This window comes from Siniperca chuatsi, linkage group LG1 (assembly GCF_020085105.1).
Source record: "Siniperca chuatsi isolate FFG_IHB_CAS linkage group LG1, ASM2008510v1, whole genome shotgun sequence".
Classification (NCBI taxonomy): Eukaryota; Metazoa; Chordata; class Actinopteri; order Centrarchiformes; family Sinipercidae; genus Siniperca; species Siniperca chuatsi.
In genome coordinates, this window is record NC_058042.1 from 34,613,640 (window position 1) to 34,628,462 (window position 14,823).

The 14,823-nt window shown below is 39.2% G+C and overlaps 1 protein-coding gene across 2 annotated transcripts in view; it reads left to right on the top strand.

Annotated features, from left to right (window-relative positions):
• Positions 1-13,539, top strand: part of cers3a (ceramide synthase 3a) — a 58,869-nt gene extending 45,330 nt beyond the window's left edge. For both annotated transcript variants that reach the window (XM_044189586.1, XM_044189594.1), the window contains 3 exons: positions 4,187-4,293; positions 5,272-5,425; positions 8,054-13,539. In XM_044189586.1, coding sequence (XP_044045521.1) covers positions 4,187-4,293; positions 5,272-5,425; positions 8,054-8,254 — 462 coding nt within the window. In that variant the 3' untranslated portion in view covers positions 8,255-13,539. The remainder of the gene's footprint in view (positions 1-4,186; positions 4,294-5,271; positions 5,426-8,053) is intronic.
• The last annotated feature ends 1,284 nt before the right edge of the window (positions 13,540-14,823 follow it).

Below are 14,823 nucleotides of genomic sequence, written 5' to 3' on the forward strand. Positions count from 1 at the left end.
CACGGCTGATTGTCTGACACTTTCTCTTGCTTGTACCTTCTGACTCCACCCTAGATGCAGAACCTGAGATGGTGGCACAAATTTCTGCTATCCTGAGGTCCCTACTAGTGGCTAACTTTGACTCTGCCTGCTCTTCTTGTCCTGAACTGTCAGCCCTGCACACACGAATGGAAAATGGTTGGCCTCCCTCCATTAAATCAGTGAGAGATGCACTGGCCCCATATTACAAGATCAGAGATGAGCTCTCAGTCAAGGAAAAATTACATCCTCAGAGGCTCAAGACTCACTACAGCACGAACTGATCACACAAGAGTCACCAAGGGATTGTCCACATAAAGCAGCGCCTGAGAGACCTCTACTGGTGGCCAAAAATGTATTCACAATTACAGTCCTGCATCGCCTCATGTATACTCTGCCAGTCCACTGATAAAACAGCCTGTACTCACCCTGCTCCTCTGCAACCTGTCCCACTGCCTGATGGGCTGTGGAAGAAACTGGGCCTTGATGTTGTTGGACCCCTTGACCACTGTTCCTGCCTGCAGGTATGCCATCACACTGACAGACTATTATTCTAAGTAGACTGAGCTTGCTTTTTCACATACTGCCACCACTGAGGACATCACTGACTTCCTGACCTCTGTCTTCAGTCGTCATGGTAACCCAGAGAGTATTACCACAGACAACAGTCCACAGTTCACTTCTGCAGCTTTTGCCTCGTTCTTGCATGACCAAAATTTATCTCATAGCAGAACATCAGTTTACTACCCAGATGCTAATGGCACTATTGAGAGGCTCCATTGTGCCCTCAGAAGCTGCATTCAGACTGCAATCCAACAGTCATCATGGAAAGAGACTGTCATGAACTGGCTTCAGCTGTACCGTGCAACGCCACACGCTGTAACCACCTCACCATGTGAACTCCTTTACGGCAGAGAAATGCATACCAAACTAGACATTCTTCCCCTGCCGTCTGCCATGTCTCCACAGGATGCTTTTGCTCGTCATGCAGTTCAGAGACAACAGAAGAAAATGCAGCGTTACACAGATGCTAAACGTGGTGCACGCACACCTTACTTCGGCTAGGAAAGAAAGTAGGGATAGGGAAGCCTCATCATGTCCCTAAGCATCACTCCCCCAGCAACTGTGAGAAAGAGAATAGGCCCAAACTCCTTCTTACTGAGTGATGGAAAGACTTCCATGCTTCTCACCTTGCTCACCTTCCTCCTGTCGTTGGACAAAGCTCTGACCCATCTAGACCCATGTCAGTCATTCCCCCTCTCACAAACAGCCACGTATTAAATACAAGCCTAAGTGGCATAAGGACTATGTTATGCCATAACCTGCATTATCCTCGGGTATGGAAGCTGAGATGATTGTGGTGACAAGATAGTTACTGTTAAAATGTTAATAACAAGGTTTGAAGTATTACTGGTAGTGCGGCAGGAATATTGATATACAGTGGTGTGAAAAAGTGTTTGCCCCCTTCCTGATTTCTTATTTTTTTGCATGTTTGTCACTTAAATGTCAGATCATCAAACAAATTTAAATATTAGTCAAAGATAATATGGGTAAACACCAAATGCAGTTTTTTCCAAACCTACATGGCCCTGTGTGAAATAGTGATTGCATTTATTTAGACTCATTGCAACTTATCGCAAACGCTTGCAGTTGTTGCTGCTAAGGGTGGCCCAACCAGTTATTAGGTTTAGGCGGAAATCACTTTTTCACACAGGGCCATGCAGGTTTGGATTTGTTTTCCCTTAATAACAACAACCTTCATTTAAAAACTGCATTTTGTGTTTACTTGTGAGAGAAGAGTGTAAGTGAGTTAAGAATGTACGATGGCATGGCGTGCTGCTACTGAGAACTATGTTTTGCTTTACTTTTAGCCTGTTGATGTAAACAGTGCTTGGGTATTATCCCCAACTTATTGGGTACTGTCCGTATTCTCCTGCGCAAAGGTCAGATGCACTACACTCCCATCTATGGCAAGCCACTGTGGTCAGTGGCTCATAAACACGTATCGTATAATTTTCTGATGGCGTTTGGAATGTAATACCATTGGTGTCACTTTCGCCTGCTTTCAGCGCTGTCAGATGTCATGAAATGTTAATTTTAATTTAGTGATGCCTGGTCACTAAAAGCAGCCAAATTGTGATATCAGTGGCATTCCATAGTACTTAAGATGCATTAACATGTGAAATAAGTGTGGCAAGATCACTTCTTCTGTTTTTATAGTAGGTCTCATCACATAAGGTGCTTTCAGCAGCAAGCGGTTGCTGCCGCGGCTGCTGTCTGGCACCATCAATGTTTTGTATCTTGAATTGGACCCATCACCACCGGCAAGTTGAGAAAGTTGAAATCCTGTCCTTGCCACTCGCTGTCTGAAAGCACTTTTACTGCTCTTCACTCCAGCCTTTCTCTGGTCAAACCCCATTATTGATATTATCATTATTATTATTATTATTGGTAGTAGTAGTAGTAGTAGTAGGTCTAGTAGTGGTATTGTTAGTAGTAGTTATAGTAAAGCAAATGTATAACAGTTGAATGTCTGCCGAATGTAGCCCTATATGATTCACCAACACTAAACGAATGGTTCCTAATGTGTATAGAGTCATATGATAAAAGCATACCTCTACATAACCATGGAAGCGCATCTACACAACCAGGTAAGACCCCATTTGACCACAACGTATGCAATCGTCAGACCTTATGTTAAAAGGCAGTAGATGTGGTGATGGTAACAGTAGGCATAGGTAGGATAATACACCAAAAGGGATTGACCTTATTACCAGCAAATGGTACTGAAGCTTTAATATACATGTTTACGCACATACGCACGTCTCAGGTGTCTTCCCACAGGCCCAGTAAACTGCAGTCGTCATGCCACTCTTAAAAAAGAACAATCTAGACACGTCATTAATGAACAATTATAGGCCCATATCAAACCTCTTGTTGGTCTCAATAGCTGAACAACTTCTTGGCATTAAACAACTGTTTTGATGTCAGTCCAAGAACAGAACCTTGTGGAACTCCGTGACTAAATTTGGCGTGCACGGAGGACTTAACATTTACAAACTGAGATCGATCTGATATATAGGATTTAAACCAGCTTAGTGCGGCTCCTTTAATGCCAATTACATGTTCCAGTCTCTGTAAAAGGATGTGATAGTCAATGGTGTCGAATGCAGCACTAAGATCTAACAAGACAAGTACAGAGACAAGTTCATTGTCTGATGCAATTAAAAGGTCATTTGTAATTTTCACCAGTGCTGTGTCTGTGCTGTGATTCACTCTAAATCCTGACTGAAAATCCTCAAATAAACTATTGACTGTTGAATTAACTATTATTTTGAAAGTCACACAACTGATTGGAGACTGCATTCTGAAGGATCTTAGAGAGAAAGGGAAGGTTAGATATAGGTCTATAGTTGGCTAAAAAACCCCGGATCAAGAGTGGGCTTTTTAAGAAGTGGTTTAATTACAGCTACTTTAAAGGATTGTGGTACATAGCCAATGTACATTTTTGATCTTCTGCTACGTTATGAACCATCCAGACCTCCCCATCCAGGTCGTCTGGGACAGGTCTACTTTCTGTCACCAGATTCAAAACTAAACATGGAAAAGCAGTGTTCAGTTTTTATGCACAACATATCTGGAACAAACTCCCAGAAAACTGCAGGTTGGCTGAAACAAGGCTGACGACTTTTCTGTTTGATGAATGATTAATTTCTTACACTGCACTGTAACTTTTACTCCCCTGTTTTATCTTGTTTTTATTTTCTATTTAACTCTTTTTAATTGTATTTAAATGTCTTTTCATATTGCCCTATATTGTTTTTATGTTTTAGGTAAAGCGTTTTGAATTATTGAAATGTGCTATACAAATAAACTTGCCTTGCCTTAGATGTTTACGCACATGCCCGCTGACCGCTGTGGCTTGCCATACCCATCCACCACCAAAACTTCCACACCCTTACTTTCTGCCTCTCTAAAGGACACACAACTACCTGCACTGGCACTAAATGTTGGCATTCGACTGGTTTAGATTATACTATGATACCATTAAGGCTTTTTACTTACCAGTAAGTATGATTTGCAGCAGAAAATGGATGGTAATTTAATTCAAACTTGCTCTGTGTTTTTGAATATGGTTGATTAACAATGCAACTCCTTTTTCTTTTAGTCTGCCAAACTATTCAACTATGCCAAATGGGAGAAAACCTGCAAAACTCTTTTTGTTCTGTTTGCCATAGTGTTTATGGTAACACGACTGATCATCTTCCCATTCTGGTGAGCTCATAAAATGTCTGTGTGTGTGTGTGTGAGAAAGAATCTGCATATATATATTTATGTGTATGCATGAGTATGCTAAATGACAGTTTCCATAGATTCTGTTAAATTTAGACATTTAAACTTTAATTTATTTCTTATAAACTTAGACTTATAAACTGGGAAGCAAATGTGTGTTGCTGATCACACACTGGAGTCGCCATATTACAGTTTGCTACACATCAGTTGCCTTTTTCATTAATCATTGCTTTATTATGCAGTAAACACTTCTACATAGCTGGACTGAATATATATATATATATATATATATATATATATTATATATATACACACACACAAGACAAACAAGAAATTAAATGTGTTAAGCTCTACTGGGTTTGACTTATTTTTACAAGTTTAATTGAACTGGAATAACAATAAATTAGGTTGTTTGTACACATACTGTAGTTACTGTTATTGGAGTGACTGATAACACTGTTACAAATGTTCATGCTCTTTGTCCTGGTGTCATTTAAGATGCTGACCAAGTCATTGCAACATCCCCTGCAAGTCCAACAAGGGATCCTCATTTCCTGTCAACTCTCTACTGTTTACGCTCTAAAAATGCCAAAAGATACTTTCATTTACTCTTATTATAACACACTACACTTGAATTAAGTTGAATCAACACCTCTCAGATAGTTTCAAAACAAACTGAATAATAGAATATTCACAAAGGTGGGAATCATTGCAGACATGCTGGATTAGACTGTATTAATTTAAGATGAGGTGGATCAAATAAATTGAGTGTTTATGAGAGATGATGGTATTTGTCTTAGCCAAAAACATATGATAAAACTAAGACTATAGGTCTGAGGTTCTAACAGCATTTCATTTGTACCAATAAAACACATAACATAATCAAATTACACAGGATACAGGTCATAACCCTGGATAATAGAGATTTTGACTTGTTGTTTCTATTCTGCTGTGTTTCAGGCTGATCCACTGTACCTGGATCTACCCCATTCACCACTACCCTGCCTTCTTTGGCTACTACTTCTTCAACGTGATGCTAGTGGTTCTTCTCTGTCTGCACATATTCTGGGCCTACCTCATTCTCTGCATGATCAGAAAATTCCTGTTTGGCACTGTAAGTCTGCTCAGTAAGAATCGTCTGTCATCTATCAATATTCCCAAATCTTTTGTGGGTATAAAATATTTGCTTGGCAACACTATACAACTATTTCCACTTTTTTATTGTGGTCTAATAAAGCAATTTAGACATCATAAGATATAATTTTAATTAGGCTATATGGCAGATCATGAACATAAACCCTTCCACACCCGAGTGGATGAACTTGCTGGGTTGTAATTGGTCTCTGCTGCTGACCTTTAAACTGGACAAAATGGTGGCTGTTCTTGAAACACTGTCAAATGGTTCACTTAAAGATACTCAAGATATTTTTGGAATAAATTTTATTCCACCTTAAAGCTGGATTTCTGCAAGGGGTTAACGGCAGCCCCACCATAGATACATATGGCGTAGGTTTTTATTTCAGATTTCACCCATTGCAATGCATTTATTGTACATGATCGGGCCGTATCATGTTTTAATTATATTCCCTACAGTAACTGTGTTTACATTCTTTCACTTACTTTCTGATGCAGAGAGATGGTGGGCTACACACAGACTTATAGAGCTGGAGTTACATCCAGATAACTTCACGTTGATTTGACTCATTACTGCATGGGAGACTACTGCTGTTCAATTGCTGTGTTTATATTCATTCATTCATACAAAGATGTGATTGCGATGAACAGGTCTACAGTGAAATGGCTTTGTTAGATGTGTGTTACTGAAAAGGAGACGATATCTCAGTCTTCTTCAACTTCCTTCATGTAGGAGAAAACACAAGCAGCCACAGTTGACCAATCACAGTGCTTGTTGTCTCTCCATGGTATCTCTGTCCTGAGGAGGTGCACATCAGCAATAGCATAGACAAAGGCGTAACCCTTTAACACAGAAGTATCCAGCTTAACCGTATCATAACTATTGAAATTAATTCACATAAATAGATTTCAACATAGTAGTACTCAGACTGTACTATCAAATGATCTGAATCTGTCCTTTTGCCTTATACTGTACATCTGGCCCTCACTGTCTGTAGTCCCATCTTGGTCCATCCTCCTCATAGAAAATGAATAGGATGCAGTTGCCCCATCATGCTCGCTGCATCCAGATTGGCATCACTAAAAAGAAGTTTGATGGGTCAAGAAACACAAGCAGATGATCAGAAAGGTTGGAAACAAACCCCTAGATTAGCCAAACTTATTTGGACAAGTCCAAAAGAAATCAAAATTGAATCAGTGATGTTATGTTGACCCCTCCATCCACCCTGACCTGCTCCCTCTGTGGACTTTATCACTCTATAATAACATCCCACTGCTTCCTCCTTTGCTTCTGAGAGTTTACCTGAACGTAAGCAAATGTTTTGGGGGAAAAAAAAACTGATGCTGTCATTTTTCTGGGGAGAGAAAAAGAAAGTAAAATTATTACCCTCACTTCCTGCTTCAACTTTTACCTACCATAGTTCCTGTAATTACCAACATTTCAGGTGCACTCAATTTTTGTTTTGAGACCGTCCACATCAGAAATACAACAGCATCAGTAGTTTGTTCAAATTCCTAAAGCAACCTATGTTTAAGTTTACCTGACCTCTTACATGAATATGAACTTCAAGAGGCCACGGGGGAAGTAGTGTGACATAATTGGGTCAACAAAGTATGTGACTTTAACATGGGAGACCACTGTTCTTTTCCCATTATCGCCAACAGTCAATGTTGGTTTCTTTTAACCATGACCATGATCTTTCCTTAACCTTAACCAAGTAGTTTTTGCTCCTAAACTAACTTTAACCATAGTGTTAAAATATTACAATTTAGAAGGTACTGACTAACAATGTTGTCCTGCTGATATGGGAAAATGTCAATACAGGTCATTTTTGGAGGGAATGACAAGACATCTCTACCAAAATAAGACCTTAGTTGTAATAAACAATAATTATTCTTTAAATCCAATTACGTGTTTGAAGCTATCACAATATCTGTTTCCTTTACAATGACAGATTAATTTCTGACTCGTAGAAATAAATGTTGGTGTGACCAGTTGTTACAGCACATAACCTGCCAGAAGTATTTTCAGTAGACAGTCCCTGACAGCACTGACAATCATTTAGCAGACTTTGGTGATTTCACACTGTTCTCACCTCATTGTATCCATCTGGACACAGTCTGTCTCTGCTCTGTGAGCTGCTCTGTTAGAAACAGCTCACTTAGCTACCAGGAAGCAAATAACTAACATTCATCAATATCATTACTGTAACACACATACATACTCACTGAAAACAGACTGAGACTATTCAGACTAACAGTTGCTATTAACACCTAATTATTTCTGACTTTGTGTGAAGAAATATATTTGTGATAGAAAGACACATCAGAGAGCAGTTAACAGAAAGCAGTAAATAAAGAGCTTCACTTTTTCCACTGACAAGAACGCAAAACTCAAGCTTATTGTTCTCTGCTGCAGCTCAAGTTCCAAATCTGCTTTCATTTGTACGTTATGTTCTCTTTGCCTTTGGCTGCTCGCTCCACCAGCTGCTTGTTGTATTTGCTGAACACCCACTCCATCGCCCTCAATTTTTCCCTCTTTTCCACCCTTCCCCTCATATCTGCTTTCTTTCTCTACATCTGTATTTCTCTCTTTCTTATTTCACAGCTGACCAGAGATGAGAGAAGTGACAATGAAGAGGAAGAGAGCAGCCCGACAGAGGACGAAGGTGAGGAGCAGCACAAACTTGGCAATGGATTGGTAGTTGATGAGAAGGAGGACAAGAATGGCTGCTTTCGATGCTTGTCTCCACCAGAGAACCTCTGCTGGTCAAAGACTGTACTGACTCGTGCTCATTATGATCAGTAGATTTGAAGACGTGAGAAATAGACCAATGGTTAATACATTTTAATCCAATATGGACCAAAAAAATAAGCAAAATGTGATTTATTACTTCAGATGCTGGAACACAACCTAGCCTAAATATGCCTTGCTGTTCTCACAGTGCTTTGAACTGCACACACAGAGAGGGAGAGAGACTTTGAGATGTTTTTGGCTCTGTTCTTCCCCACAGTGTTGTCAATGGCAGCGCTTCACTGTCCTGCAGGTCAAAAGAGACCAGCGATCCAAACAAGACACAAACCCCACTGTGTGCTTATCATCATATCTAATTTGTTCCGTATTGTTTGTGAAGAGCAGAGCGGGTGCGCTGTAGAATGTTCCCCCAGCCGCTTCACCCCACTGTTTCATCCAAGGGCTGCTGGCTTTTATATCAACCCTCTGTTGGCTCGCATCGCTTATTTAAGGTCACAGGGAGATGAATGGGATCCAGTAACACCATAGACTTCTCCAGATAATTGTGAGCTTGTGAGGTGGGGTGGGGTTAGACGGGTGGGGGTGTTATGTTGGTGTGCTCACCTTCATGAGAAGTGCATGAAGGTGATCTGTGTATAATAGTCTATATTTAAAACTACACTGTCCAACTGAGGCCTTCCATGAAACACCTCCAAGTTCCCATCATGTGCAGTTCACAGAAAAACCCTATGCTGGAATAATACTACATGACTGCAGGTTTTCTGTATGTCAATAAGTTAGTAGTGATTTCATTAAACACAACTATATTTGAAATATGCACCTTGTGAGCACTACACATACTAAAATTAAGTTTTAAAACTAGATTTTGTCACAGGTCAAAATCTTATGACTGTCTTGCAGGGGTAGGACCTGGTTTAGTTGATCTTGTATTTTGTTTTGTTATTTCCCAAGAAATTTACAATTAATCTATTACTAGAACCAATTGACATGCAATAAACCTGGGACTTTTGGAGCCCCTGTGGGTCTGGGATTTTGGGGCATTTTCCTGCTGAACCTGTTTGGTAATCATTTTAAGGCCCATTGGTCCAGGATGTGTTTAGCCTGGATTAGCTCAAAGACTGGGAGCAGAGAGAAATTTCAAGTGCTAAAACAAGTGAATATTTCATCATATTTTCAAATTTCTGGAGCTACCATTCATTTTTATGCTCAAATTCAAAATACACATAAAAATATCATCTTTCAGGGCTTTAGTGTTGTTGAGTCTAATCAGTCTATAAGTAACCTTCTTGATATGGAGAAAACTGTTTAGTTTTATAGTTTAGTATCTATCACTTTCACTCTTTCCATTTTCACATATATAGAACCGAAGTGAGACCGGAACCATTGCCATTTGAAACAATGCTAATGAAAATCCAGCCTTGGAACACAGCCTTTCTCAACAGTATGTTGTGTGGCTCACTTCATATGTTTGGATAAGGACGTAGTTTTTGGAAAAATGATCTAATAGTGTTGTTTATTTAATATTTCTGTTTCATAGCATCCTTTGACATAGAAGTGCATGAAGAAATCTCTATCAACCCATCTTTAAACGGAACTGACTACACTAAATCACCATTGGCACTGATTGAATCAGTAGCTTTTAGCAGGTGGAGCTCCTCACTGGTAACTGGGAGCACAGTTGTCAGCTCAGTCGTGATTTGCAGCACGTTACTTCCTCGTTAAAAGACCCCAAAAACGCAGAAACAATCATAATCTGCTAACTCTGTTGTAAATAGTAGGCCGCTGAGCTATTAACCTTACGAACGGTCCTTGTATAGGCTAATTTTGTACTGAACTGAACATGACAGCTTGGACTACAAAAAGACTGAAGACAGTCTGAATGTCGCAGCCATATGAACGGTGATGCGTTCACTTACTGAAGTGCCTTTGTACCTACTGAAGTGCCTTTGAATGGTGATGCTCAGAGCTGTCATCTCTCACGCATTGACCATGAGCTCATGCAATTGACACTTTTCACACACTCTCACACCACACTTTTCTCACACAGTGAAAAACACATTTATAACTGATAACACGAATCAACTCCGCCCAGCTGATGCGACACCAGTGTACACCGGGATAGTGATCAAGTGGATCCACTCTTGCGCTGTGAGTCACAGACAGTTTGTGACTAGAGTGATAACGTTAATGGTAGAGTATTGTGATAGAAAAATTAAACCGCCAACAACACCAAGTTTGATGAATTGATCTCTGTCTGTCATTGACTGATTGATGTCTTTTACCATCTTAAAATATAAAAGTCAAGTATGGATACATTAAGATAAAAAGGAATATGTTCCTATATCACCCATTCAATTTAAGACAATGAGATGGTGGCTATACAATGTTTTTTTATTTTTATATTTTAAAAAAAGGGAATAAAAAAGTAATGTATTTTGAGTTACAGTGAGAAGGTACACTCATAATATACTCTTCATAATAAAGAGTATTAGACACTGGATTTGAACATGAACAAAAGCTAACATTAATTTACAGTGATCCTGATAAAATTCAGTGTGTGCCTTCTTAAAATATATATATATATATATATATATATATATATATCATATTTTGATACGCTGTGTGACAAAGCAACAGGCTACAAGTCATTTTCAATGGAAGCCGGTGAGATGAAGCTACAAACTGACAGGCGTGACGAACTACAAATCAAAGTTGAGCTGGCCTCAACTTCTTTCAGTGCTCAAATGGCGCAGTGAAGCGTCAACCAATCATATGTTTTTGTTTCACCATTTCTGGTTTCCTTCTCTCTCCCCACAATTCCTGCTCTGTTCTGTCTAAAAATGGAAGAAAAACGTAACTGCGTCAACAAGCGCTTTAGCAACACTTCAACGGCAACTCTGCGACCATGTAGTTGGCCATTCTTGGCTGTTTTGTAGCTTTGTTGCTCACAGTGTGAACATCAGCTTTATATGTTGTGATTGAAGTTGCAAATAGAACATTATCTCTTGATAGAGCGATAAATGATATGCCATAGATCTACCTGTACAATGCTTCAGTACAGTTTATATCCCTAATTGAATACCACAACATGTGATGTTCAGTATGGTCATGGGTTAAACATGTAGAAAGTAAGACTGCTTTTTTTGATGTATATTCACCACTTTTCTGGCAGAATGATTAAACTAAGCATGATAGCCATCTTAATCATAACATGTTGCTTTTAAGTAGCTGAGAATATGATAAAAGCATGTAGAAATGCAGAAAATGGTATTATGGAAAATGGTATCACTTTCAACACCCACAGTCTCTGGCCTGTCTCTGACCCCTCTTTTGGGCGGCAGAGTCATCATGAAGAAGATATCCAAGAAAAAAGAGGTAAAGTGAAGAACAGCCACCACTACAATACCCTTAACAAGTAAATCGTGCATAACCAGAATAAAACATAGGTACAACAGTAGTGGCATATATGGTCCATATAGTTTACAAGTGCTACGAATAAAACCAATGCATAAGTTAGTTAAGGTCAGTGCTTGCAACTGCCTGTCTTCGCTTGTGTCAGTGATCACACCAAACAGCCAATCAAAAGTCATGGTCAGTTCCATCTCTGTCTCCATAGTCTAAAACTGAACTTGACAAGAGAGCGGGACCACATTTGTACACACGGAGCAGAAATGCTCCCTCGCAAGGATGGTTTTCCACTCACGGATTCTGTTCTGTGCGCTCGTATCACATGCACATGTCTGGTTTTTATGTGCCTGGGTTTTCAGACTAATTTTGGCAACAGAATTACTCCATAAATTCACCAGAATGCAAAAAGAGAGGATATGATGTCTGGAGGTTGACAAGTATGCTGGTCAGGTCTGTGTATGTTCAGGCAGTTTATTTTTTCATTTGAAACCAACCAGCTGTTTTTCTTTTTTTTTCTTTTTTGGTTTAAAATGAAAAAAAACAAAAAAAAAAACATGGTATTTACATGTATGCTCAGGCAGTTTGTTTTTTCATTTGAAACCAAAAACAAAAAAACAAACTGCCTGAGCATACACGGACCTGATCAAACATACTTGACCATGATTATTGTATTGGCTTTACATCTATACATGCATTAAAAGTGTGAATTTGGCTATTGAACTTTTTAAACAAAATTCCTGGGGGTTGAGGAGTGATGACCCCGACCCCTGCAGTGAGTAATATCACAGAAGACCTACTCATAAAATGCACCAACTTCACTGATACCAAATCTCACTCCAAACTAAATTGAAAACTTGACAGCCCTGGTGATGCGTTGCTGACACATGTACTGTGTGTTAATTTGAACAGTGATGCGACCACTTAGCTTAGGAAAAAAAGTGAATGAACTACATTGACTACGAATCTTTGAGCTGAGGTCGATCAGTTGGAGAAATGATGAGCCCTCCCTAATACCTCCATGGATGAGACTGTCCCCCCAAGAAGAAGCGACAAAGTAGGGAGGAGGTCAGGGTGGATGGGTGGATCAATAAAACATCGGACTTTAATACTGAGCAAGAAGCAGTCATCTTAACCCAAACCACTGTTTCCCTAACCTTAACACCTTAACACCAAACCATGATCTTTGGGTCAAACCTAACCAAGTCGTTTTTGTGTTCAATGGTAATTTGTAACATTTGTGGAAGGTACAGACAAATCCTGTAGTCTTGCCAACAGGGGCGTCAGATCAGAAAGCTTCTATGTGTTCTTGAGAGCATGGATAAGCTACGTATTTTGTCATTTGAATTGGAGGACTTGTTGGAAATGACTCCTGTGATTAGCTGAACATCACAGATCTACAGTAATAAGTGTTGGAGGTTTTACAGCACATACTTTATCAGCGTTACTGTACAGTCACTAGAGTACATGAGTTTTCCAAATACAAGAGAAAAATATTTAAGGAAGTTTACTCTTGCCTAACAACACTAATGCTGTGCCAAAGATGTATCTGTTACTGCTCTCCACCAAACTGGAGAAAACAAGCATGGAAAACTGGTTGTAGGTTTATTTATTATATGGAAATACTGAGTGGTATTATGTGTGCTGATGGTATGCTTGTATTTTCAGATCAGTCCCTGGGAGTCATAGGCAGACATTGCAGCAACATTGAAAAAAACAGTTAAGGAAGAGTGAGTTTGAGCAATAAAAATGTGTGGTGTTGGGATGGAAATGCATTCGTCTTTATATTTCGTTTAGCCAACAGCAAATGTAGTGCTGTCAGGTCCAGGATGTTATAATGAAGAGTCACAATTTTCAAATGTAGCAAGTAGTCTTAAACACTGAACTGTTTGTGTCATTTTTATGCTACAATAAATAAAATAGTGAAAAAATTGTATGTTGTACACTTGTTTTTTTGGATGATTACTCATTGTTCTTATGATTGCTATTGAAAATCAGTCTTCTTGGGTCGTAATATCACTGTTGCCCACAAGATGGTGCACATCACCCTGCACTTCTATGTCAAATCATGAAGCAGGATCAGACCGCTGAATAGTTTCTGACTGGACTGAATGTTGATGCCCGACTGAGTGAGTGTGATCAGGAATACATTTTTTTTTAAATATATGGATAGTACTTTTATATAAAGTAAGTATTAAGTGTAACAATTACAAAAGACAGGTCAAACATGCTATATACTTGCAGACAGATGTAAACCACTGGAGACCCCCTCAATTTTATATCTTAGACCACAGACCTCATTATTATGATCATTATACTTAAGGAAAACTGTCAATGTAATAAGTGAATTTAATGGGCTATAAAAACAACTAAACTGATCCCTAACAAACCAGAGGCAGAAACTAAATGTTGCTTGGAGTATGATCCTCAACCTGCTCTTACATCAATAAAATAAGAGTTAAAAGGGATATTCAAAAAATGTTGTATTGTACTTCCATGAATCTGGGGAACTCACAAGAGACAGGTTTTTAAAAATGGTCAAAAATGAAAGCAGCAGATGCTGAGATATCCTGACTTTATTCCCTAGTCCCTGGGTTAAGCTCCCAAAACACTGGATTCAACCAATTGTCTTTTGTTAGATCCTTCCTGACTGGTAAAGACCCTCATGTTGCAAACTCCACATCTCCAGTTTGTACCACAGGTTTTCTGTTACAAATGTAGTTTCCAAGCCCAAGCTCCTCCAGAGCCACAGGAGACATTATACAACTGTTTTCACCGGTTGAGGAGCACTAACGATGACAAATAAATTGATCTTCATGTGTAATCTGTTCGCATTTAACAGATTAATTTGAGTTTATTTAAGTGGCCGGGACCCTACACTTGAAAGGAAAAGTGAAGAGTGACAGAACATTTACATGCCCTTCCTCTGAACAGAGAACCTAAGGCATTGCTTGTATTCAACAGCAAATTATAGTATATACTTACTCTAAGCATGTTTATGCTATTTTCCCCTGAACACTGAATTTTTAGGTGACTAAAACTTTATTTACTTTTCTTGCTCTCACCTGTTCTGTACCTCACACTTACCTGCCTTAGCAGGAATGTAAACTAAAAATGTAATCAAGAGTGATAAGTTTCAGTTAATGGAATATCAAAGGAGGAAAGTTACTCCGTGCTGGAGGAATTTGCATGTCTGCCTGTTACCACACAAAGAGTCC